The sequence below is a fragment of the Aythya marila genome (genome assembly GCF_965140915.1).
Source record: "Aythya marila genome assembly, chromosome: 5".
Classification (NCBI taxonomy): Eukaryota; Metazoa; Chordata; class Aves; order Anseriformes; family Anatidae; genus Aythya; species Aythya marila.
This window is the reverse complement of record NC_139046.1, coordinates 62,323,221-62,344,054: the sequence shown is the minus strand read 5'-3', so window position 1 is coordinate 62,344,054 and position 20,834 is coordinate 62,323,221. Positions and strand designations below refer to the sequence as shown.

Below are 20,834 nucleotides of genomic sequence, written 5' to 3'. Positions count from 1 at the left end.
CATTTTTCTCCCTCATTACCCTGCATGTAGGTTCCACGTATAAAAGCACTTACCTGAAAATGCTTCAGAGTAGAAATATAAAATTGTTCAGTGCTTGGATAAGGGAAGTGGCTCACCAAATTGCTAATTGAAAAAAGTTTTTAATTCCTGGCTCAATTTTAGCTAGGCATGTGTAGTTATGCTATTGTATTGTAACAATTTTCATTTCCAGTGTTGAAGGAAATGGTACCATGGAATACTGTTACGTATTGGCAGGTACAGTTTTGGCTTTCTTGATTGACAGACATGGGGACAGAGTAGCATGAAAAACAGACTGTACTTGTATATGTTACTCAAGGGTAGAAATGTAGCTGCTCTGTAACAACATTTGCATTGACTACAGCTCTTTGGCAGATTCACTAAGGGAATTTCCCAAAATTGCAGGTATAGTGAAGGTTAAATTTGAGGGTATTAAGCTAACTGTGTTCTCACTTCTAATCTGGAGACAAATCCGTCAAAAATTTCTTCTAAATAAGTATTTGTTTTATGAACTGGAAGTGGAAGCTAAGAAAATGCGTGTTTATGCATTGACATTCTAGCTAAAATGTGATACTTGTATTAAGTATCAAAATCTTAGTGATGTTAACATGAGGTAATACCCATTTGAAAGAGCTGTAGGCAAAGGTGCTGTGAAACATCTTTGGGCTTCCTGACTCCTGGCTTTTGCCTAGAGAGTAAGAACAAAGGCCAGTGCAGCGCATTGCTCCTCCCTTTTAACCCCCAAGAGGGTATCTGAGCAGTTTCTTTCCCCAGAAAGCATAAAGATGTGGGAATAAGGGCTGATACTTGGGCTTAGTGTTGAGGACTTAAGATAGAAAAGCAGAAGTGTATTTAAAAGTACTTGAAGTAAAGCAGATCTTGTGAGATGACCATAAAATGTAATATTAGTTTAATCCATACTCTTACTGAAATTTCTGTGTCCATTGTAATGGTAAGTATTGAACTAAATTCTAGCTGATTGTTCTAATTGGACAGTAATGTGTGATAGTCCAATAAAGGAAAATACTACTTCAGTAAACTGCAACAGTGTGCATATAGGGAGTAAACAAAGCACATTCCTGTCTTTTTCAAGTGAGCCTGTTTTGTTCAATACAGTTTCAAAATTCCTAGTCCCTAATGCCAAGTCTTGTTGTCATCATAGCTATGGTGTGGGTGGAAAAGACAAACCAGAAACGAGCAGATCTAACTGTAAGCTATTTTGCATGTTGTCAATTGGCTATAAATTGCAGGAGTCATCGACCCAGCGGAACAAGCTTCGTAGTTCAGGTAAGAGACTTGCATATTGCCGTATGTAGCAACAGGTCTTCCCTGAATTTCGGTGTTTCTGTAAAGAACTTCTACCAGCTAGTCAGTAACAGTGCTTCTGTAGCTTTCTAATGAGCGGTGTTTCATATGATCACATATTACATTAAGATATAAGAAAACTGGAACGTTAACTTTTTTTTTTTTTTTAATATTCAGGTATTTTCAGGTATTATTCATCAGTCTTAAAATCAGCACATCTTGTTTCCTTGGATTTTACTTTCATCTGAAGATTGGTGAGTCTCTAGTCTAATTGGAAGAGGAATTTTGCCCTATGTGCAGACAGTAAGGCAACAGATAACTTTTATATTTAATGCTATCATACAGTACAAGTGTCATTACTAAGCAATAAATGCTGCAAGTATCTCATCTTGAGGGGCTGTGTTGATTTTGTGTTCTTGCTGTATAGTTGTTTTGCTATAAACATTTTTTTGTGATGTAACAGGCTTTTTCATTCTGACAATGTTTTTAAGTTGCTGCAGTACAAAATTTTAAGAGTAATTCAACTTGTTAGGAAAAAGAAAGATGACTGTCGACTACTTTCGTTTTATAATGAGTGTATATATTCATCTGTGATCTTTCAGCATCTTTATTAATTTAAAATGAATCTGTGCATGCTGTCAGCCTACCTACAGAAATACCTGTTCAAGATGCACGTGACTTTCTGTCTTGTCTAACAGCATGCTCTAAATGAATTCTTAACTCACAGGGTTTCTGTAGTGAAATCCATTTTCATTAGAAAACCAGATGACACTGAATACAGATGCGTTTTGATGGAGTACGTTGTTAGAATAGGTTCATGAGCGAAAATTCCCAATTAAACATGGCAGGTGTGAAATTATTAGAAAACATTAAAATATCTCTGTATCCTTGTGAAGGATGAAGAGAGTCCAAATAATGTTCCAGAACTGCTGTCTGAGCATTGGAAGCTTTGCAAGGTTTTTGTGAGTAGTGGAATCTCAATGTTTCTAGTAACCTAGTTCATGTTCATGTGCTTTTCCTGTTATAGAGAGTGTAATATAACCTGAGTGTTTCAGAAAGCCATATATAGGTGAGGAAGAGGATGGCAAATAAGGAGCATTTTTGGATGGGTTTTGTGTTTGCAAGTACTGCTTGCAGTCAGTGAGGATGGATCATAATAAATCTCTAAACTTACTCTAAAACTTTTATGAAGAGTGGATTTAATACATGACACACAAAATTAAGATTGAGATCCCTCCTTCCCTGATAAGTTTTGTATCTAGTCATGATAGTACAGTGAGTGAGACATCAACTGAATGGAGAAGAAAAATATTTTGTCTTTGAAAGCTTTTTGGTATGGGTGGGGAGTCTGCTACAGGAATTATCAACGGAACTTTTCAGAGGAGGATTGGGTGGAGAGAATGCCTTCAGTGTTGGCCTGGTTTGTCTGTTGTCTGTAAAGATACAAGTTTTGGTGGATTCGAAGCAAGCCACACTTATGTGGGGTTCATAAAGGGAGATCTTGATTTCTGAAGCTGAGAGGAAAGCAGACTGTTTGCTGTGTCCTTTAGGAAGTTTTAGTGGCCTTTATTCCTTAAATTCTTAAAATTGCTGAGTGATGGTAAGTCCAGGTGAGTAGTTTTTTCTCTTGTTCAGTATGAGTTGTTTAAACTGTTGCGTAATTATGCATTTCCAGGTTAAATGCAGAACCTGATGGATGGCAAAAGCTACTGTAACGTCATGGACAAGTTGTCCATCTGTGCTGACACTCAGTGCATACAGCTCGCTAGGCCTTTCTGTGCAGACCCATTGGTCACATTTCATGTGTACCCAGAAACACCAAACCAGGTCACTGGCTCTGAAGATTTGTCCTTCTTCCCTTTCGTGTCTGAGCATCTCATCACGGAGAACTTCTACAGCGAGCCCTGCAGCTTTCCCTACCAAGTGCCCCATTCCAGTTACAGCAGAAGTGAGTACTCCTATGGGCCAGCGTTCATCAGAAAGAGGAATGAGAGGGAAAGACAGAGGGTTAAATGTGTCAATGAAGGTTATGCTAAACTGAGGCATCACCTGCCTAAGGAATACATAGAGAAACGGCTTAGCAAAGTCGAGACGCTCCGTGCTGCAATAAAATACATCAGCTACCTGCAGTCTGTTCTGTACAGTGACTCTGTGGCGGCAGAAAAGAATGTCATCGAGCCAAGTCAAGCACCTAAAACAATTAACAAATAAAACCAGTGTTTGGAGACTATCTAAACTGTCCCTAACCAAGCAAAAGATACCCTGTCGTGGACCTGATAGCTACTACTATAATTGTTAATAAAATGAACATTCCTGGAGCATGTAGGAACAGATCGTAATACACATCAGTATCAACCCACAGAAAGGAGTGTTAATGTTGTAGACACTACCAGCACTCAGACTTGAAAAATCTCATCTGAATGGCCTAAGATAATTCATGGAAATTGGAAATCACATCTAAATTGTTACCAATCCAAAAATATGCATGTGAAGTAACAGTATGTACTGTCACAGACTGCATGCTTTAAAATAAAATAAAATCTTTCCACTGATGAGACTGAGATTCCTTTCATTTTCTGTAATGTTACTGGTTTGCTCTCTCAGGCACCTTGAAAGAATTTTGCTCTAATTGCCAGTGTTTCTGTTACAATGCAAGTAGGTCTTTTTAAAGGTTCCCAGGAACGTTGTTAGAAGCCATTAGAAAGGATAACTTACTTTAAAAGAATAACTCAGTCTTTCCCTGTCCCCTGCTCTCTTTCTCTGTATTATTTGGTGGTTTCAACTAATTGGTCCAGAACAGATTTATGTGAAGATGGTTATTATCTTGTAATTAGCAAAGCATTGTTAACATTTGCTGTACGTTAGTCAGTTGTATTGATACTAACAATTCAGCTGGCAGCATGAGAGCAGTTCATCTGTGGGTTCAGCAGAACATAGAGAAAAGGGCTACAGATTTGGTAAGTGCTGTCAGTATCCTTGCCCTTAATTGCAGTCATCTCCTCTGTTCTCATGTTTTAATAGCAGCGAATTGAAAAATGCCTACTAAATGCAATTAATTATGTCTCTGTGGAGCACAGTGGGAAATGCACAAGGTGTTAATGTTTCTTAAGGAGAAAACAAAGGTTAGGGATCACAGTGGAGATGAGCAGGAAGATTTCTGCATCATACTTTGGCATTTTTTGGTATGTGCTTTGCAGGAAATGGGGAGAATTCACAAATTCTTCCCCTTAACTGTGAAAAGGAAAGGTTTTTAAAGTGATTTGATCTCAGTTTGTCTCAATTTCAGCCCTTCCATCCTCATTTCAAACCAGTATATTTGTCATATCCTGTGGTGGTTTCTCTGAATCTGGCCTGTAGCTTTGTATGATGTGATACTTTTTGGCCATATAATGGTACACAAAAGGACTGGAGGACACTTTGCCCTTTTATAATCCCTTCTCTGCCCCTGCAGTCTTTCATCGCAGTATCTAGATCAGCAGAACCGCGTTTAGGAGTACGAAGTTGAGCAAGTAAGTGGCAGACAAATGGTTAGCTCTGTAGCTGGGTTGCAGCTGTTTTTAGCTGGTCAGGTCAGCACGTCAGTTCCTGGTGGTAACGGTGCTGGCAACCTTCTTAGCAACTGGAAAACGCTGGCAGCAAATGTTTCTTGCATCGAGCAGGGAAAAGGGCAAGGTTTGTGCATCGGGACTAAATTCAGATTGACACGGTTGTGTTATCGGTAGCTGGTAAGTTTGAAACGCTGCCGGGTTCAAGTTCCTGGAACTGTCCAGGAGATCTCACAGAACACAACACAATTGCCTTTGTCAGAGCCCTGTTTTGTACATAAATTGGGGACCTGGTTCTGCTCAGCAGTGACAGCTCTGAGAAGTGTTACAATGGGCCTTAATGTAGAAGTGGTATTTGTTTTTCTTTGGAAAATGTTACTGACTCCAGTTGGCTTTGGCTTAGAGTAGGGAAGTTTGTGTAGTCGTGAGTGAAATATGTGAGTATAATGTGTAGATTTGCTTTCATAGAGACACGTTTTGCAGCAGTTAATTGACTTTGTGCGGGTTTTGAAATGATGCATAATAAGAGTTTGCAGAAATTCACAAAAAGCATTCTGTGTTTGTATCTCTCTCAATAACATTCAAATATTTTTCTAAGTGCCTAACAAGAAAGCCTGAACTGTATTTTATAAGGGAAATTAGCCACTCGAAGTTTACATACCCCTGACTTCCCATTGCAGATTTTACCCTCAGCATGCTGAAAGTTTCTAAGCCAAAAAAAAAAAAAAAAGCAAAAACGAACCTTGTCTAATAAATCTCAGATTATCAGAGAGAGCAGCACGTCATGTATCTTACTGTGACAGCCTCTGAATAGTTATCACTTGTCAAATCTCAGCATCTCATTCTTTCTCGTGGCAAGCCATAATCCTACTGTTATAAAACATGACAGGACAGCTGAAAGATCAAAATATTTCCTCTTCATACATCACTATAAATAAAACAAGTAACAGGCAACTGTATTCTAGCATTACATTCAAAAGCTGTCATGTCTGCTTGACTACGTGAGCTTCAGCTGCAGGTTCTGTTTTAGCTTGTGCAGCAGGGAAGGGCTGGCTGCCTCTGTGCACAAGGAAGCTTTAAAGGAGGGTGTAGGTGTAAGCAAACAGCCAAATGACAGAGGGGAACAAAAGCTGGAGGTGGGTGAGGGCATTGTTTTCCTTGCGATTTTCACAGCATTTCTAGTTCCCCTGGATGCTTGTGCCCCTTTTATTGGGAAGGGATTTGATGAGTGACTAAATGTCACGGAGATCAGTAATAAGGGTTCGTCTGATCAAATACCAGACCAGATATTTGAATTCATTCCTTTTTTTTTTTTTTTTTTTTTGGTGGTAATAATTCATAAAAGTTACTGAGTACTTAGCACATGCCAGTAAGTGTTTGCTTGGGGTTGGAAAATGCAAATATATTGTCTCTTCTCGGCTACCAACAGATCATGATTTAGTCTTGCAGGTAGCTGCTTTTCCACCAGTGGCTCATCCAGAAGGGTTCCAGCCCATGGATCACAGATATTGCAGTGGGATGCCAGCTCTGGACAAATTCCCGTGCTTCAGTGTCATCCCTCCTGTCAGCCCCTGCTGTAGGAGCTCTTTTGCAGCACATCCTACCTGGGTCGCCAAGCCCCCTGCCCCCCAGAGGTAAAATTAAGTTCTTGTTTCAGTCTATGGTTTGTTCTTTTGTTGTGATCTTTAAGCATGTTGGAATGTGTCAGGTTAATAAATCAGCAACTTCAACGTCATTTGTGTTTTCCCCTCCCTTGTGCTGGCAGTCTCTAGATGGTATTAACTGAAATGATTTGCTACTCTGGGAGATTTTGGAAAGCAAAGCCTGGAGTAAAACTGCTATCAAAGAAACAGACTTTTATTTGGGTAAATAAAAGCATTTTGCACTAGCAGTCATCTTCTGTGAAATGGATCCAATGCTTTGCGACAGGGAATTATTTTTCCTGCTTTGAACTTCAATCTGACATCAACCAGCAGAATTACTTTTCTGCTTTTTCTGTTGTTTCTTGAACTCCCCAGGACAAACCATCAGCTACAGTGCTCTTGAGTACATCTGAACTGTGTTCTACACTGGAGATGTATCCTTTCTCTTGCCTGATCTTAAGAGTTGTATTGACTTGCTGTGCAAACAGCAAAGCTGCTAGTGGAGGTTATTCTGGCATAGGATTCCAGCATATTTCTAGATCCCAAATCAAAGAGAATTGGGTAGGTCAGGCACTTTTTTTTTTCTTTTTTTTTTTTTTTCCAAGAGTGAGGGTTTTTCCCAGCACAGGCAAGTTTTCTGTTTCCTTCCACACTATTGGACCTGTGGGAGTGTTATAAAATGAGGTGCAGTGATCCAGTTCTTACAAGATTTCTTTTTCCTGACCTACAGTAGCTGTTTTCTCTTACTGCTGGCCCATTTTTCTTTTATTCAAGGTGCCAGTGGATTAACCACTGCCTCCCATCCCCTGGCCCAGCGTGGAGGACGCTGAGCGTGTCAGGGAGATCAGGGGGCTTAGACAGGAACGTCCCTGTTCTGGTGAGAAGGGAACGTGATGGATTTTATTATCGTGGTACAGTGAAAGAGGAGATAGAGGTGAGTGACAGCTGCGGTGCTGCAGCCATGTGGGTGTGTGTAATTGGGTGTGTGTTGTCAGAGTCAAATCTGTTCACCTGCAGGAAGCAGCTGGGTCATCTGCTGACGAGTTGGGTGAAGTCAGTGTGACTGCAGCACGCCCCTCTGTGTGTGGCAAGGACCAATCTTTGCACACCACCTGAGTTTTGGGTAGCCGTTTCATTCCATCTCAGCTGCTGTGTGAATTAGAGAGCAAATCACAAGATCAGCTTATGCTCATGATTATGCTGATTCCTAAAGCTCCTAATATGCACGATTCCAGGCCGTCCTCATCTGCTGCTTTCGTGGTATGCTGGCTGAGCATTTTGCATGCATTATTGCCTCAGACATCAGTAATATTGATGGTGATCAGATCCTCGTGCTACTCAGCATCCTTTACCAAGCCTGTTTCTAAAAGTGATCAGACTTGGGCTAGGGATCATCATCTTGTACAGAAGATGGGTGCCCACCCACTTTTGTACGCAGACAAGCAGCTGCTTGCACCAGGGAGGCTGCTGTGTGTCTAAAAGAGGTCCCAGAGATGTTGCTTTTTCAGACCTCATAAAGATCTCATGTGCCTTCACCAGGTGAGTTGTGCTCCCTGCAGGGAGTCGTGGCCCATCGTGTTGCTGTAATGCCAAGGGTACCGTAGGGGTTGGATGTGGTGCTGTTCCCCTTCCTACCTGCTGAGCTCAGTTAAGAGATCTTTGCCTTTAAACCCAAGGTTTATTCCAAACAGTGTTTTCTTTCTGGGAAGGTTGTTTTTTTTGCCTCTTCTGGAGCTAACTTGCAAGCACCCCAGCCCCCTCGCATCGTGGTGTGGGCTGCCTTGCCGTGCACCCTGCAGGAGCAGGCCTCCCTCTCTGCTGGCGCTGGGCAGAGAGCCAGATGGGGATGCTGGCAGTGTTGTTGTGCACAACGTACCGGCCACTGTTGTGTATAGACACAGAACCATCAACAGCGCAGGAGAAGTGTTGGTGTGTTATGTACACACTTGCAGCGTGAGTCAGCTACGGACCAGTGGCACGGTGTCTTTTCAGAAATGCTGGTGAAAGCATTTCAAACGTAACAGAGAAATGTCTGTTCTTTCTCAAGAACAAGGAAGTGCCTCGTTTCGTTGTTGATGGGAAGTGTCTTGACAGGCCTCAGCTGACAAGAAAATCAAAATTTCCAACAACTTCCCAAAGAAGCAGTGAGTTAATGTATATAACGAGGAAGGACTTGGGCGTGCATGAGGAACAGGTCTGAGCAGCTTCACTGGCCCCGGTGTGTGCAGAGTGTGGTTTGTGAAATCCAGTTGTGCTCTGCCTCTATAGGGTTTTTGGCAGGGATGGGATACAGGTCCTAGCTGCAGTGAATCTGTACATGTGCTTCCCTCAGCCTGCTTTCTAGTGAGCCTCCTGGCACTTTCTGTGTCTGTCTAAATTCAGAATTAAAACCATGCCCAAGTTCAGGCTTGCTTGGTGCTCTGACCTAGCCACAGGAAGGCTGCTGACGCAGGTTGTGTGACCTGACGCATCTCAGTGTGTGTTTCAGAGGAACTGTTTTGTTCCTGCTAACAGAATGAAAGAGGAGTGTTCCTGGTAGAGTTTGCTGAACCATTTCGGTCACAAGGAAGGCATCCAGTCTGCCTGCAAAAAACAGTGAAGGATGACATCCTGGAGTACACAAATGGTATGAAGCACTCCTTACTCCCTGGAGACAAAGTGCTGGCGCCTTGGGAACCAGATATGGGGAGGTATGGCCCAGGAACTGTCCTCACGGGCATTGAGACAAGGGACCCCTTAAGAGGTAAGAAAGATTCTGCCCTTATCTTGCTTGCTGCTCGGGAGCACAGGCGAGACTGTTGGGATGAACTCTGTTGTGGTGCTACTGACAGAGAACTGAGGGCACACTGTAGTTTAGCACTGGTTTCGGCTTCCAGGAGGTGATGGAGCTGCTGGGATCTGTATGTAACCTCGCCGGTCTGACCCTAAGGAGGTTGTGACCCATAAAAATGTCACCTTCCGTATCCACTGATGGGTTATTTCCTGTATGCTCAGACAAGGCTGTGTCTGTTGTGTGAAGGACAATGGCATTTTCCTGAGAGATCTAAATGTGGTAACTCTCAGGAAGCATCCATCTGTGCTAGAGTGCTCATGCCTGTGCTGAATGGTACATCCTGAGGGTGATCTTACCACCCAAGCATGGCATTTCAACAGCTCGGTCATTCTCCCATGCCTGACAGGCTCTGCTGACTTCTCAAAATCCTGGTAAAATGTCCTCAGTGTGTTACTGCTATCTTTGGCAGCAACAACAAAGGTAACTCAGCCAACATTTACGTGCTCATTTGATGGAAAACTGGAAGGAAAGATGCAGTCAGGCCCCTTGCCATGCTGAAGGTGCCCCCAGCTGCCCACTCTACATGCCACAAAGTTAAGATGAGTTGTCACAGTAAGGGGCGATAGCTGGTCCTGCCACTGGCATGAGGAGAAAGCATGCATAAAGCTGCAAAGCCTGAGCTGTGTGTGTGCACCCTAGGCAGAACAGCTGCTTACGGCTGCTTGCCTTTTTCTCAACAGCCTCAGAAGATGAAGAAATTACGGTCCAGTTCTGGAATGACAAGAAAGTGAAGCTCCCTCTAGGTGTAGCTCTGTGGATCCCTCCTAGCCTGTGTGGGAGAATCGTGGAGATGATCCACATGCCCTTCACCAGCAGGTTAAGGCCCAGAGCAAGTCCTGACACTAGTTCTTGTGTTTTTTCCTGCAGTCCCAAAACAGCCCTGATTTGTCTTTGTGCTGTACATAGTTTTGCTAAGCACAGCTTGCTCTGCCCACCCTGCTGGCCACTTTTCCCCTATCATTGTGGTTGTACGTGCTGTTCATCAGCCTGTGTCAGGTGCATCTGCTGCTGCCGTCCCTGTTCTGATGCCTGGTGGCCTCTTCCACCCAGGTCTCTGGTCTTTCAGAGAAAACCTGACGAGGTGGAGCCCAGCAGCAAATCCTTTCCACGTGTTTTAGAACTGGAAGGTGTGAAACAAGGAGAATCAGCAGCTGTGGCAGCTTCTTCCCCTTCTGATTCAGAGCGTGATCTGGAGTCATTCCCTGCTAAGAGTGATGTTGTGAACAGTGTTGTTAACACAGACTCCAGCCATCATCAGAAGCCCAGGTTAGAAGAATCTGCAGGACCCACGTGGAAGTACTGGAAAAGGAGCCAATGCAAGTCCCAACCCAGCAATGCAGGTACTTTTTAACACCCTTAAAGGGAAGAAGCAGCAGGAGGGAAATAACCAGTGTGCTCTGTGCCCCCTTCGTATGGGCAGTCACTTAGCCTGTGGTTGATAATAAGGATCATATGTTTTGCACATCAGCCTCTGATCCAAAATTCCCACCTTTGCAACATTTCTTCTCCCTCCTCTTGCACGTTAGCTCTTCGTTTGGTAACTTGTCTAATGGAAAACTACCAGAACACTGAATCTCATGTGGAAGCACAGATACCTCTCGTTGAGTTTCTTCCCCAGCATTTTCCTATGACTTTTTTTGATGCTAACATGTTCCTTAACCTGCACAGCTAATCTGTGCAGAATAATCACCTGAAAGAATTCTTTCAGGTTTAGTAAAGTATGTTTCCCTCTCTTCTTAAATGAATGTTCAGAGCTTTAGTTCTGGTTTCACTGTTCATGAGGCTAAGATACAATATTACTCCCCCCAGCTGCAGCAGCACATGTACAAAGGGCAAGCTGGAATCCAAAGCCATCTCTGTCGTGGACATGTTCCGTGTTGCCCCAGCTGATGGGAGTGTCCCTGAAAATGGACAGTTCTGACCTTCAGTGTGAAAGCACAAGAAAAGATAGCTTGTGTACAATAACTCCTAGATTCAATCCGGAAGAGTGCTGGGCTCTTCTAGTCAAATTCTGTTACTCATGATCTCTGTCTCAGAAAGATAAAAATCAGTATTTTAAACAGTCTTCGCAAGTAACTTCCTCACAAGCAAGCAGTTTAAACAGCCAGTTACTACTGTAAAGGTAGTGGATACAGAATGAGCAAACTGTATCACAACTAAGACAAAGGGACAAAGGACCAACAGTCTTTTTTTTTTTAGGCTTGGTTTCTTTCTACAGTGGTCCCCTCCTGCTTTAGAAAAACTTGGAAAAAAAATCAGTTAGAACATGAATAACAAACAAAGCAGGCAGAGAAGAGGAATAAAAAAGCTTTCAGGAAGAAGGCGAAGGTGAAGAAATGTCAGGATGAACAGAAACACTGCTCTGCACATGAGCACGATTGGTACAAATAATCAGAAATAAAATGTACTCAAAAAAAATAAAAAAAATACTTATGTACTTAATAAAAATACTTAAGAACTTAAATAAAAAAATGTACTTAAATAAAATGCTACTGTAATTTAAACATAATGAACTGGCATGAATAGGAGGAGATCAATCTGTTAATGACATGTCTTAGTGAGCAGAGAATACACTGGAATGTATTTTGTTTTCTCAATGTTTTATGCTGTAATATTTACTGGAAGCCTACTACTTAACTGTATTTTTCATATTTTATTATTTAAACAATCATAATATACACACATTATACACTTTTGTAATTAATTTCCTAGGAATTTGGAATTTTAATGCCAATAGAGAACTCCAGACAGACATGCTCTGTGGTAGTCAAATGTCATATTTGTGCAGTAGTGACATGCATTGCCCTTTGGTAAAACCAGAAAGAAACCAGAGTGGCTTCATTCTAGCTCAAAACCAGCAGCGTGAATCACAATAGTGGACACAACTTGGTAATACAGAGTATGATGGCATACTTTTATTCCTGTAAAATAGCCTTTACTGTTTTTTAAGATACGTTACGTTGCTAGAAGTTGCATTGCTACTCCTTGAGATAGCTGAAGCAGAATTTTGTCTTACTGCATCAAAAGGAAGTTGCAACAAACAAGTGAAGCTGGAGACTAGGCTTCCAAGAGATGCTGTCTGCTGGGCTAATGCCCTCCCTCTGTAGTCAAAAAAAAACCGAACTCCTCTAACTTCCAAAGGAGCAAAGTTTAATCAAAGCTTAACAGCTCCTGAAAACCCTTTGGTCTTACTGTAACACTTTTGTATTTCAACAGTGAAGTTTGTGCTATTACAGAAATGATACCATTTCTACAAGCTACATGAGGCAGAGGTATATCTATCTTAGAGTCAGGAAAGCCGAAGTTACAGGCACACTGATGCTGCTTATTTTTTAAAAAATAGACTACCAAGGGATTTGTTTTCTGTCTTCCAGGAGGAAGGTTTTGTGGCGTCAGGAAAACAAAGATATAAAAGAGTGAGAAAGAAGACAGAGTGATGATAAACATAAAACAACTTGCACAGGAGGGGACAAGCTCAACGATACAGAAGAGGACAGAGAAAAAAACAGCAAAGAGCTCGCTTACAACAAAGCAGAGAGAGACGTGATAAATCAGCATCCAGTAAATAAATGTACAGCTGATGAAGTTCAAGAGCTGAAATTTCAGGTAAACTGCTTACACTATAGCAGTGTTACATTTATTGAGCAAATAAAAGTTCTGATTTAAGCACTTTCTTTACAGAATATGGATAACTATTATTTTAATAACTGAAAAATTATTTCTACCTACATGGAATTTCAGCATTCTCATTCTTTAGGGTTAGGCTTGTATTATATTAAGTCCCTAATTATTTGGATGTGAAATCTTTACAGTTCTGGAGAGATCAGGTAAACTACTATTAGCACTAAAAGCCTGAATAGATGCAAAGCAAGAGTCTGTTAAACCTCCAATTTATCTACAGTCCTCTGGAGATAGCCAGAAGAATTCAGCATAGCAAATTCTCTTTGTAGGAAGCCAGAAGGAATAGAGAAACGACACAAGCTGACAGCCAACAATATTTTTTTCAGGATTAAAGCAGAAGAGAAAGTAAAGGATATGAAGATAGAGACAGCAAAATTCTCAGAGATTTGGCATTTAAGCCACAGAACTTGATATTCTCCTCCAAGATTAACTGAAACTAGTTTACAACTGAAACAGTGTAAACCATCAGCTACAGAAAGATAACAGATCTATACAGATCATGCTACTAATTCTAACTCTGGAATCTGATCTGTCGGAGGTCACCCAGTGAGTTGCGTTAGTGGGATTGTTCATGTTTAAAGAATATGAATTTGGAAATAAACTGCAACATGCAGGCGCTCAGCAGTACTTTTCCCCTGCAGGAACTAGGAGACAGTCCATGTTATCATACCTTCTACTGAAAAAGGCAGCGATATTTAGCCTAGGTAAGAGCCAGCGAAGAGACGGGATTTGAAGTCAGTAGCTTCTGCCGGTGAAAGCATCTGACATATTCAAGCACCTTCCTTAGCTGGGGTCCTAGATAGTTAATTTAATTGGCATTTTATTTCTTTATCAGAATAATAAGTGCACAGATGAGATGCATTTTGAGCCAGAGGTGCAGCAGCTCTAAAATCAGAGCCAGCCCACAGAAGCTAGTACGTACATCTATATTCACACCACAGGGATCCTGCTCTTCGTGGCCATGAATGTGACATGGACTTCCTGTCTGAGAGTAATATAAACTGTCACCACAAAGACTAAAGCGCGTATTTATTCCACTGATTGTATCTTTAATTGTTTAAAATGGAGGAGCCTGGAATTACACAGTCACATAATTGGAATTAAGGCAAACAATGCACAAATATTTATAAAATCAGTGTACAAAGTATGCTGTATATAGCCGCATTAAGTAGAAAACAGATATACAGGCCATAAAAATATAGTCCCCAAGAAGAGGATACTACTAAAGTGCTAACATGAACCAGTAATGCATAGTTCATTACATGCTTTAAAAAAACCCTAGTATTTTATTCCCATGATCACCAGCAAATGTCATAGAACAAAAGTTAAATCAATACTTTGTCCTGCACTGATGTCCACCACGTGGGTTTGTTTCACCATGTCCTCGGAGGTTGCTGTGATAGAATAGGTGCCAGGAGAAACTTCAATGTAGATGTCTTTGGAAGCTTTCCTGGTCTGTAGGGGTGGGGAGCGGAGAATAAACAAATGTCATTAGATATCTTGAATTTCCCATAAAAATATAAATTTTGAATTTGGGTGAAAATACTTAATCTGCTACATAAACATTAACTTTTTTCAAAGTACACAGGCCAAACTGCAAAATGTTTCTATTAATACAAAAGTTAGTGAATGTCAAGGTATTTAATCTATTGATTAAATCAATGGAAATTGAAAATTAGCGATATGGTTTAGTGGAGGACTTGTTAGTGTTAGGTCAGAGGTTGGACTCAATGATCTTGAGGTCTCTTCCAACCTAGACAGTTCTGTGATTCTGTGAAATAATCAACATGCTATACTTTCTCCCTCAGAAAACTGAAAGCTGTCAACCTAAACAATTTTGAACATAAACATGGAAGTCATCTATACACCAGGATACTCTCATCAATTTGTGCTGTGGTATAGATTTCCGTGTTTCTCATCTTTTGTGGCTTAGAAGTTCCCAAAATTGATTTGGTGAGGTGTTTGGCTTTGAAAAATCAGGGTTTCTTCTCCTGGGTGAACAGGAGTCTTCAGAAAGACTGTATCGGGGCCAAGCATAACTGGCCAAGCAACTGCTGCACGCATGTGTTGCTTGCCTTTTTTCAGCGTTGGGAATGTGTCGGGAGCACAAATGAGGTGAGAGTGGAGGACTGCTGGATTATTGCTGCTGATGCAAACCACAACAGCCTAAGATTATTCACAATGTTCTGACGTTTTGTATCAGTCCAAAATATTAAACAGATTTAACCAGTTATGTGCCAGAACGTCATGATCTGGTTTATAATTAATTGTGTAAGGCCCTGTCCATTCTTTTGCCCATCTATACATGCATTACAATTATGACCGTATTGCTGATGAATCTGTGCCATCACAAGATCTCCACACCTGACTGTAAGTTTTAACCAGCTCAATGCAAAATGCTAGGGAAATGCTGCATCTCAATTAAAAAACAAAGTATTCTGTAAACTTACGCGCTGAGGGCAAGTTGTAGCTTGACTGGATTCTACTGTGGATGCATTTTTCTGGAAAGAAAAAGATGCTGCTTTCTAATGGTAACCTCACAGAATGCAAATTTAGCCCCTGAGAGAGGGGTCTGTTAAGCTTTCCCCTCCACAAAATGACTGAAATGATTGTTGCCACGAGAATTTACTCTGCCCTCCCGCCCTGCCCAGCCAAAGACTCAGGTCAGTCCACGGTTTCATGTGCCCATGATGTCAAACCACATCAATTCATGTGAGCGAGTGTCACAGATGCTGGATGGACTACAGTCCTCCCAGGGTGAGGGTAGGAATAACCTTTAAGTAAAGCAAAGCAGATTCCCACTTACCTCTTCTTTAGAGGACTTGAACCCTTCTTCCCCTGCTTTTCTGCTGTGGTATCTGCAGATGTGTTTGACTTCATGCTCGTTGCATCTCCAGGCCGGCACGCATCTGTAGTACTCCTGGACAGCAATTGGAACAGAGAATATTACATGGAGAAGCATCACAGCCATGCTGACAACTACTCCACATTTGCAATTAAAGGTGGAACTGCACATTTACAGACGTTCTGTATTAATCAGCTGGCTTAATCTCACGTGAGGATGAAAATAGGACCCAGATGTCTAAAGGACGTCTGCCTTCTGGTGCAGAGCCGTCAGCTCTGTTTTCAGACACTCGTCTCCCTACACAGCGTGTTGGGGCTCTGTCATCTCAGAGCCGAACTCATGATAACAGCCCAATCTGGAGTTGGTATTGCCATACAGCACGCAGGAAAACACTGAGCACAGAAGTGTGCTTTATGTTTTTCTCTGTTCAGAGCAGCACTTGTTTTCAAACAGTTGTCTGACTGGGAGCCACGAATCAGAATGCTCTGAGGGCAAGGACTGTAGTTGGTTATTATTGCAATTAGATCACTCTTTCTATTTAAAGGCCGCACAAGGCTCTCATTTTCTTGCCTTTGTGCTAGCAAAAAGAGGGGTTAAGGAGTGCTTAGCCTCGAAATGCTCCTTGTTTGGGCTCTCTGCTTACAAGGCAAATGAGCTGCAGTCAGATTCTCCTCTCAGGTGAGAGCTGTGTTCACTGAATGACGTGCTTCTTTTAAAGGCTGCAGCAATATTAATTGCTTTTTTTGTCCTGAAAAAAAAGGAATGCTCTGGAAACATCTACCTGACCGGGCCCTTCAAGCAAAGCAGGTGGAAGAAGCTGTAGTTTATGGGTCTTTAATAGGCTGTAGATGCGAGGCAAGAGCTTTTGCAGGGTGCGTGCAGAAACAGCACTGTAAAAGCAGAGGACGTGTTAATACAGAAAAAAGAGCTGGGGCAGGAGCTTAAGTGCTGCCAGGGCTGGTGACCTGTAGCAGAGCAGCTTTGGGAAGCGCAGCAGTAGCAGAGCAGTCCTGCTGGGCTCCGGACTAAAGGCAATTTGCATCTCCCTTCCCTGCCGTGAGTCCAGCACTTGCATACAGCTCTGCCGCCACCTGCAGTCCCCGCAGCGCTCAGCAAATGACTTCGACCGGAGGAAACCAACTCCCAAAACGCCGCGCTTTGCCTTGGGGCCGGCGCTGCAGCCCCGGCCGCCCCCCGCGCCCCCCGCACCTCGCACTCGGCCGCCGCGCGCTGCAGGAGCCCGCCCAGGGACGCGAAGGCCGCGCCGAGGCGCGCCGGGTGCTGGCGGTGCAGCGCCCGCTGCTCCCGCGCCCGCTGCTCCCGCTGCTGCTGCTCCCGCTGCTCCCGCTGCTGCTCCTCCTCTTCCCGCCGCCGCCGCGCCCGCTCCAGCACGGCGCGCGCCATTCCCGCCGTCCGCGCCGCGCGCGCCCCGTCCATCCCCGCCGCCGCCGTCACAGTGCGCGCCTGCGCCGCGCGCCCCCTCCGCCCGCCGCCGCTAGGGGGCGCCGCGGCCACGCCCGCAGCTTGTGGGGGGGGGGGGGGGGGCGTGGTAAATGGGGAATAAAGGTGAAATTTGGTAAAGGCGCTGTTGGTGTGTCCGAGTGGTTTCGTGGCTGTGGCGGCGCCCTCTGGGGCTGAGCGCGCTGCGCAGGGTGCGGGCAAGCATCGCCGCGCAGGGAGGTGTCTGCCCGAGCGCCGTTTTGGTTCTGTTTCAGTCAAAGCAATGAAAGCGAGCTCGCCTTTTGCTCAAGGAGTGCAAAATTAGGGAGAACCAGAGAGAATCAGACAATCACAGACAACTAGGGTTGGAGGAGACCTCCAAACCACCCGGCTGTGCACCCCGCGTGCCGCCCGTCCCCTTCTCGCGCTGCCGCTGCCGTCGCCGCTCGGTGTTTGCCTGCGCAGCGCCCGCTTCGCAAACTTCACCGAAACATCAAGGTTTCGATGCATTCCTCCTGTTTTGCAGGGGCAGCAGCCGCCCTGGGCGCCGGGCTGGGCGCAGGAAGCTCGCTGCTCGCTCTTCCTTCCCTCCCTCTCTCCCTCCTTCCTTCCTTGCTTCCCTCCTTCCCCGGCTTTATCCTCCTCCTCCTCCTCCTCCTCCTCCTCCCCTCGGCCGCCCGGGGCTGCGCTGTGCTGTGGGAGCAGGTCTCTTTGTTGGCTGCCTGCTTCCCATTAATCCGGCCGTCCCCACTTCCTGCCCGCGCATACTTCTCCCTCTCTCCCCCCTCCATCCCCATCTCGCTCCCTTCCCTCCTCCTCCTCCTCCTCCTCCTCCTCCTCCCCCAGCCCGCTCCGAGCCGCCGCCCCGCTGCGCGCCTGGTAAGAGCCGGGGGGAGCCGGGGTTGGGGGGGGCACCGCGGTGCTGGGACCGGGCTGGGGAGACGGCCCCCGGCGTGCAGGGCTCCGGTCTGGAGGCAGAAGAGCAGCCGCGGGGCTTTGCGGAGCTTTTCTTCCATCGCCGTGCCCGCTGCAGGCTCTGCTCGCAGGCTGCAGGGAGCAGGAGAAGCCGCCCGGGCTCCAGGGCGAGGTTTCGGGATCCCCGGGGAGCTGCTCCAGCAGGTCGCTTGGTGGGAAAAGCGCAAGGACGGCTCCTGGCTGGGTACCCGGCGTTTGCTTTCCCAAAGAGCAGCGGCTGCACGACAGAGCCTCCTCCCGCAGATTTACCCCAGCCCTAGCACTCAGCTGTATTCTGGATCTTAACACTGGAGCGGGACGCGTAGCGTGGAGTAGGTTGATAGTAACGCCTGTTACCCTCTCGTTTCACTGTAGCACTGGTTTGGGGGAATGGGTCTTTCTTCTCATTTCATTCAGTGTCTTTAACGTCATTCAGATGGTCTTTAACTTCAGCCAGACGCTGCACAATCCAGCAAAGGCCACCTGGAATGACCAAAACTTTCGGGAAACAAGGGATGAAGTTGTTGCCGTCTGATTTCTGCTCGTGCGGAGTAGGGTGGGTTGGGGTGAGGTTAACCATCCTTTAGGACTGGATGATGTTTTGATGATTTGTGATTGATATACGTTCAGTAGGTGAAAAAATCCCATACAGTGCATGGATAAGTTAACAAAGCAAAAGGAGATGTAAGTGTCTTACATTTAAGATCAGATTTGAGAAAATTGTGCGTGTTCAGGAATGTCAAAATTTCACATTAATTTTTGTGACTGGGTTATGCAGGTGGCAAAATAGAAATCTGTTACCAGTCTGAAAGGTGAGAAAAAGGTGTATGCCTTTGGGCATTTGTTTTCCTCCGGCTCTAAGATCGGTTGTTACAAGCAAAACCAACACATTTAAGCAGTTATTACTTTAGCAAGATACCTAAGCATGTAGCCAAGCACTTTTTAGGACTAGTGGCAGCCTATGCACTCCTGAGAGCGACCAGACTGATGGGGAACTGTCATCTTCCTTCTGCAGTGGACCTGGTTTCCCCCTGGCGTGTGGAGGAGCGGGTGGCGAAGCTCCTTGGGGTAGGGGTGATAGTATGGGTGGTGCTGGGCCTCCCTGCGAGACTGGCAAACTCCCACCTGCGCCTCGTATGCAGAAATAGGGGAATCCTGCTTGGCTTGGCGTCCTTCTGCTCTCCTCGGGGTGATGAACTTCCCCAGCCAGCTTGCTCGGCACAGTCACTGCCTCTCCTAGTGCTGGGAAGGAGAGGCACCTCCTGTCCTTTCTGATCCTGCGTTTTTGTGCTGTGGCTGCCAGAAACCCTTGCAGTTTCCCTTTAGGCAACTGACTTTTAACATATACTGTAGCATCTAAAGGAGCGCGTGACCCCTTATTATTGGTGACCCTGCAAACCATTGTGTAATCTGTTGACTGTAATGTACCATGGCAATTCATTCTTGGTTGGGAAGCCTTGCCAAGGACTTGATGGAATAGCACGATTTTATCCACTTTATTGTTTTCATTGTGTTTCATAAACATCTAAGACCCTCTGGGAAGAATCACTGGGGCGGCTGGGCCTCCTTTTTTTAATTGCTGGTTAAATAAATGTGGCCAGTTTAAAAAAAAATAAAAAATAATAAAAAAAATAGTGGTATGCAGGATCTCAGAATGCCTGGAACTGCTAAACATTCATGTTTAGGAAGCAGGACTATTTTTAGTGTAGGGGCATTTAAAGAAATAATACTAGCCCCTTGTGGAGAGGTCACTGCTAAGTGCGCCGGAGAGCCTGCTTTTAACTGGAGAGCAAAACCAAGTTTCCCACAGCTGAATAAAGTTAGAGAACCAGATCTGTACTTTTCCCACTTAGCTGAAGAGAGAGAGGATGGGCTTCTTGTGAGTTTACAGTAGTGGGAGTGAGGAGGCATGAATCCTTACCTCACACATGCAAAAAAATAAATAAAAAATCCTGGTCTTGGGGAGATGCTTAGCTTTCTGATTCTTTCCAACCCATGTCTGCAGAGGAGATGTGGGGCTGAAAAGCATTTAGTGCTTTCTGAGAAGGGCTAGGAACTGGCAGCTGGGAGCAGCATGTACCCCTCGGGATTTGTGTCTGGCACAGCTCTCCTGAACGCATCCCTGGCTGCCATCCTCACCTATAGCTAAAAGAACTGGGGCGAAAGAAGTCTGTGGCTGCTTGAGAACCCCAACCAGCTTGGGATCCTAATTCAATTCTGAGTGTGGGACTGAGGTTGCTAAATAAATTACTTCAGATTCACTGAAGATTTTCCTCAGCTCCTCTGACCGGAAGATAGAAGTATGATGGTTTAAGAGAACGTGGCTTAGGTCAAAGCTACCACTGTGTGCTGGACCCGCCATGTCGTCCATGGTGTGTCGTGAGTGACCTAATATAATGGTTAATGAAATATCTTGCAGGGCAGAGAACCAAAATCTGGACCGATCAGACTTCAAAATGTATCAAATGATAGCTGAGTCAAATCAAGTTTTGGTCCAAACTTTGTTGATTTCTTGTTTAACATTAGTTCAGTTTAGATTATGAATTACTACTATTCTACTGTACTGCTAT

At 44.4% G+C, this 20,834-nt stretch overlaps 4 protein-coding genes across 9 annotated transcripts in view; 3 read left to right on the top strand and 1 right to left on the bottom strand.

The window, feature by feature from the left end:
• Positions 1-130: 130 nt before the first annotated feature.
• ASCL3 (achaete-scute family bHLH transcription factor 3) lies at positions 131-3,931 on the top strand. 2 transcript variants are annotated; one of them, XM_082761344.1, is made up of 3 exons: positions 131-1,577; positions 2,220-2,285; positions 2,999-3,931. In XM_082761344.1, exon 3 carries the CDS (start codon positions 3,004-3,006, stop codon positions 3,532-3,534), a length of 531 nt encoding a protein of 176 aa, XP_082617470.1. In that variant the 5' UTR covers positions 131-1,577; positions 2,220-2,285; positions 2,999-3,003; the 3' UTR covers positions 3,535-3,931. The 2 variants fall into 2 exon arrangements, with proteins under 2 accessions (XP_082617470.1, XP_082617471.1); XM_082761345.1 differs by lacking the exon at positions 2,220-2,285.
• Positions 3,932-5,894: 1,963 nt separating this feature from the next.
• Positions 5,895-12,993, top strand: LOC309878811 (uncharacterized protein C11orf16). Of its 3 annotated transcripts, none has more exons than XM_082761768.1 (5): positions 5,895-6,502; positions 7,286-7,445; positions 9,026-9,254; positions 10,586-10,684; positions 12,719-12,993. In XM_082761768.1, exons 1-5 carry the CDS (start codon positions 6,363-6,365, stop codon positions 12,754-12,756), a joined length of 666 nt encoding a protein of 221 aa, XP_082617894.1. In that variant the 5' UTR covers positions 5,895-6,362; the 3' UTR covers positions 12,757-12,993. The 3 variants fall into 3 exon arrangements, with proteins under 3 accessions (XP_082617894.1, XP_082617893.1, XP_082617892.1); XM_082761767.1 differs by having other exon boundaries at positions 10,463-10,684; XM_082761766.1 differs by having other exon boundaries at positions 10,025-10,684.
• A 1,074-nt stretch (positions 12,994-14,067) lies between these two features.
• On the bottom strand, positions 14,068-17,370 carry AKIP1 (A-kinase interacting protein 1). Its single transcript, XM_082760613.1, has 4 exons — positions 17,080-17,370; positions 15,832-15,945; positions 15,476-15,526; positions 14,068-14,480 (listed from the first exon to the last, which is right to left on the bottom strand). The coding sequence occupies exons 1-4, from the start codon at positions 17,305-17,307 to the stop codon at positions 14,337-14,339; spliced, it is 537 nt and encodes a 178-aa protein (XP_082616739.1). The 5' UTR covers positions 17,308-17,370; the 3' UTR covers positions 14,068-14,336.
• Positions 17,371-17,964: 594 nt separating this feature from the next.
• The window catches only part of DENND2B (DENN domain containing 2B), a 160,235-nt gene continuing 157,365 nt past the window's right edge, over positions 17,965-20,834 (top strand). Inside the window, exon 1 of one of the 3 annotated variants that reach the window (XM_082761703.1) lies at positions 17,965-18,189. The gene's annotated coding sequence lies outside the window, so the exon portion shown is untranslated. Of the gene's footprint in view, positions 18,190-18,265; positions 18,597-20,834 lie in introns of those variants that run through there. The other 2 variants (XM_082761707.1, XM_082761704.1) reach the window with 2 other exon arrangements.

Excerpts from the sequence above, each read along its gene's own strand:
- LOC309878811 (XM_082761766.1), top strand. The coding sequence starts at position 6,363 with ATGGATCACAGATATTGCAGTGGGATGCCAGCTCTGGACAAATTCCCG. Across the intron at positions 9,255-10,024 it reads GACAAGGGACCCCTTAAGAG|CCTCAGAAGATGAAGAAATT; the intron begins GTAAGAAAGATT and ends TTTTCTCAACAG. Across the intron at positions 10,685-12,718 it reads GTCCCAACCCAGCAATGCAG|GAGGAAGGTTTTGTGGCGTC; the intron begins GTACTTTTTAAC and ends TCTGTCTTCCAG.
- ASCL3 (XM_082761345.1), top strand. The coding sequence starts at position 3,004 with ATGCAGAACCTGATGGATGGCAAAAGCTACTGTAACGTCATGGACAAG.
- AKIP1 (XM_082760613.1), bottom strand. The coding sequence starts at position 17,307 with ATGGACGGGGCGCGCGCGGCGCGGACGGCGGGAATGGCGCGCGCCGTG. Across the intron at positions 15,527-15,831 it reads TCAAGTCCTCTAAAGAAGAG|AAAAATGCATCCACAGTAGA; the intron begins GTAAGTGGGAAT and ends TTTTCTTTCCAG. Across the intron at positions 14,481-15,475 it reads CTACAACTTGCCCTCAGCGC|ACCAGGAAAGCTTCCAAAGA; the intron begins GTAAGTTTACAG and ends CCACCCCTACAG.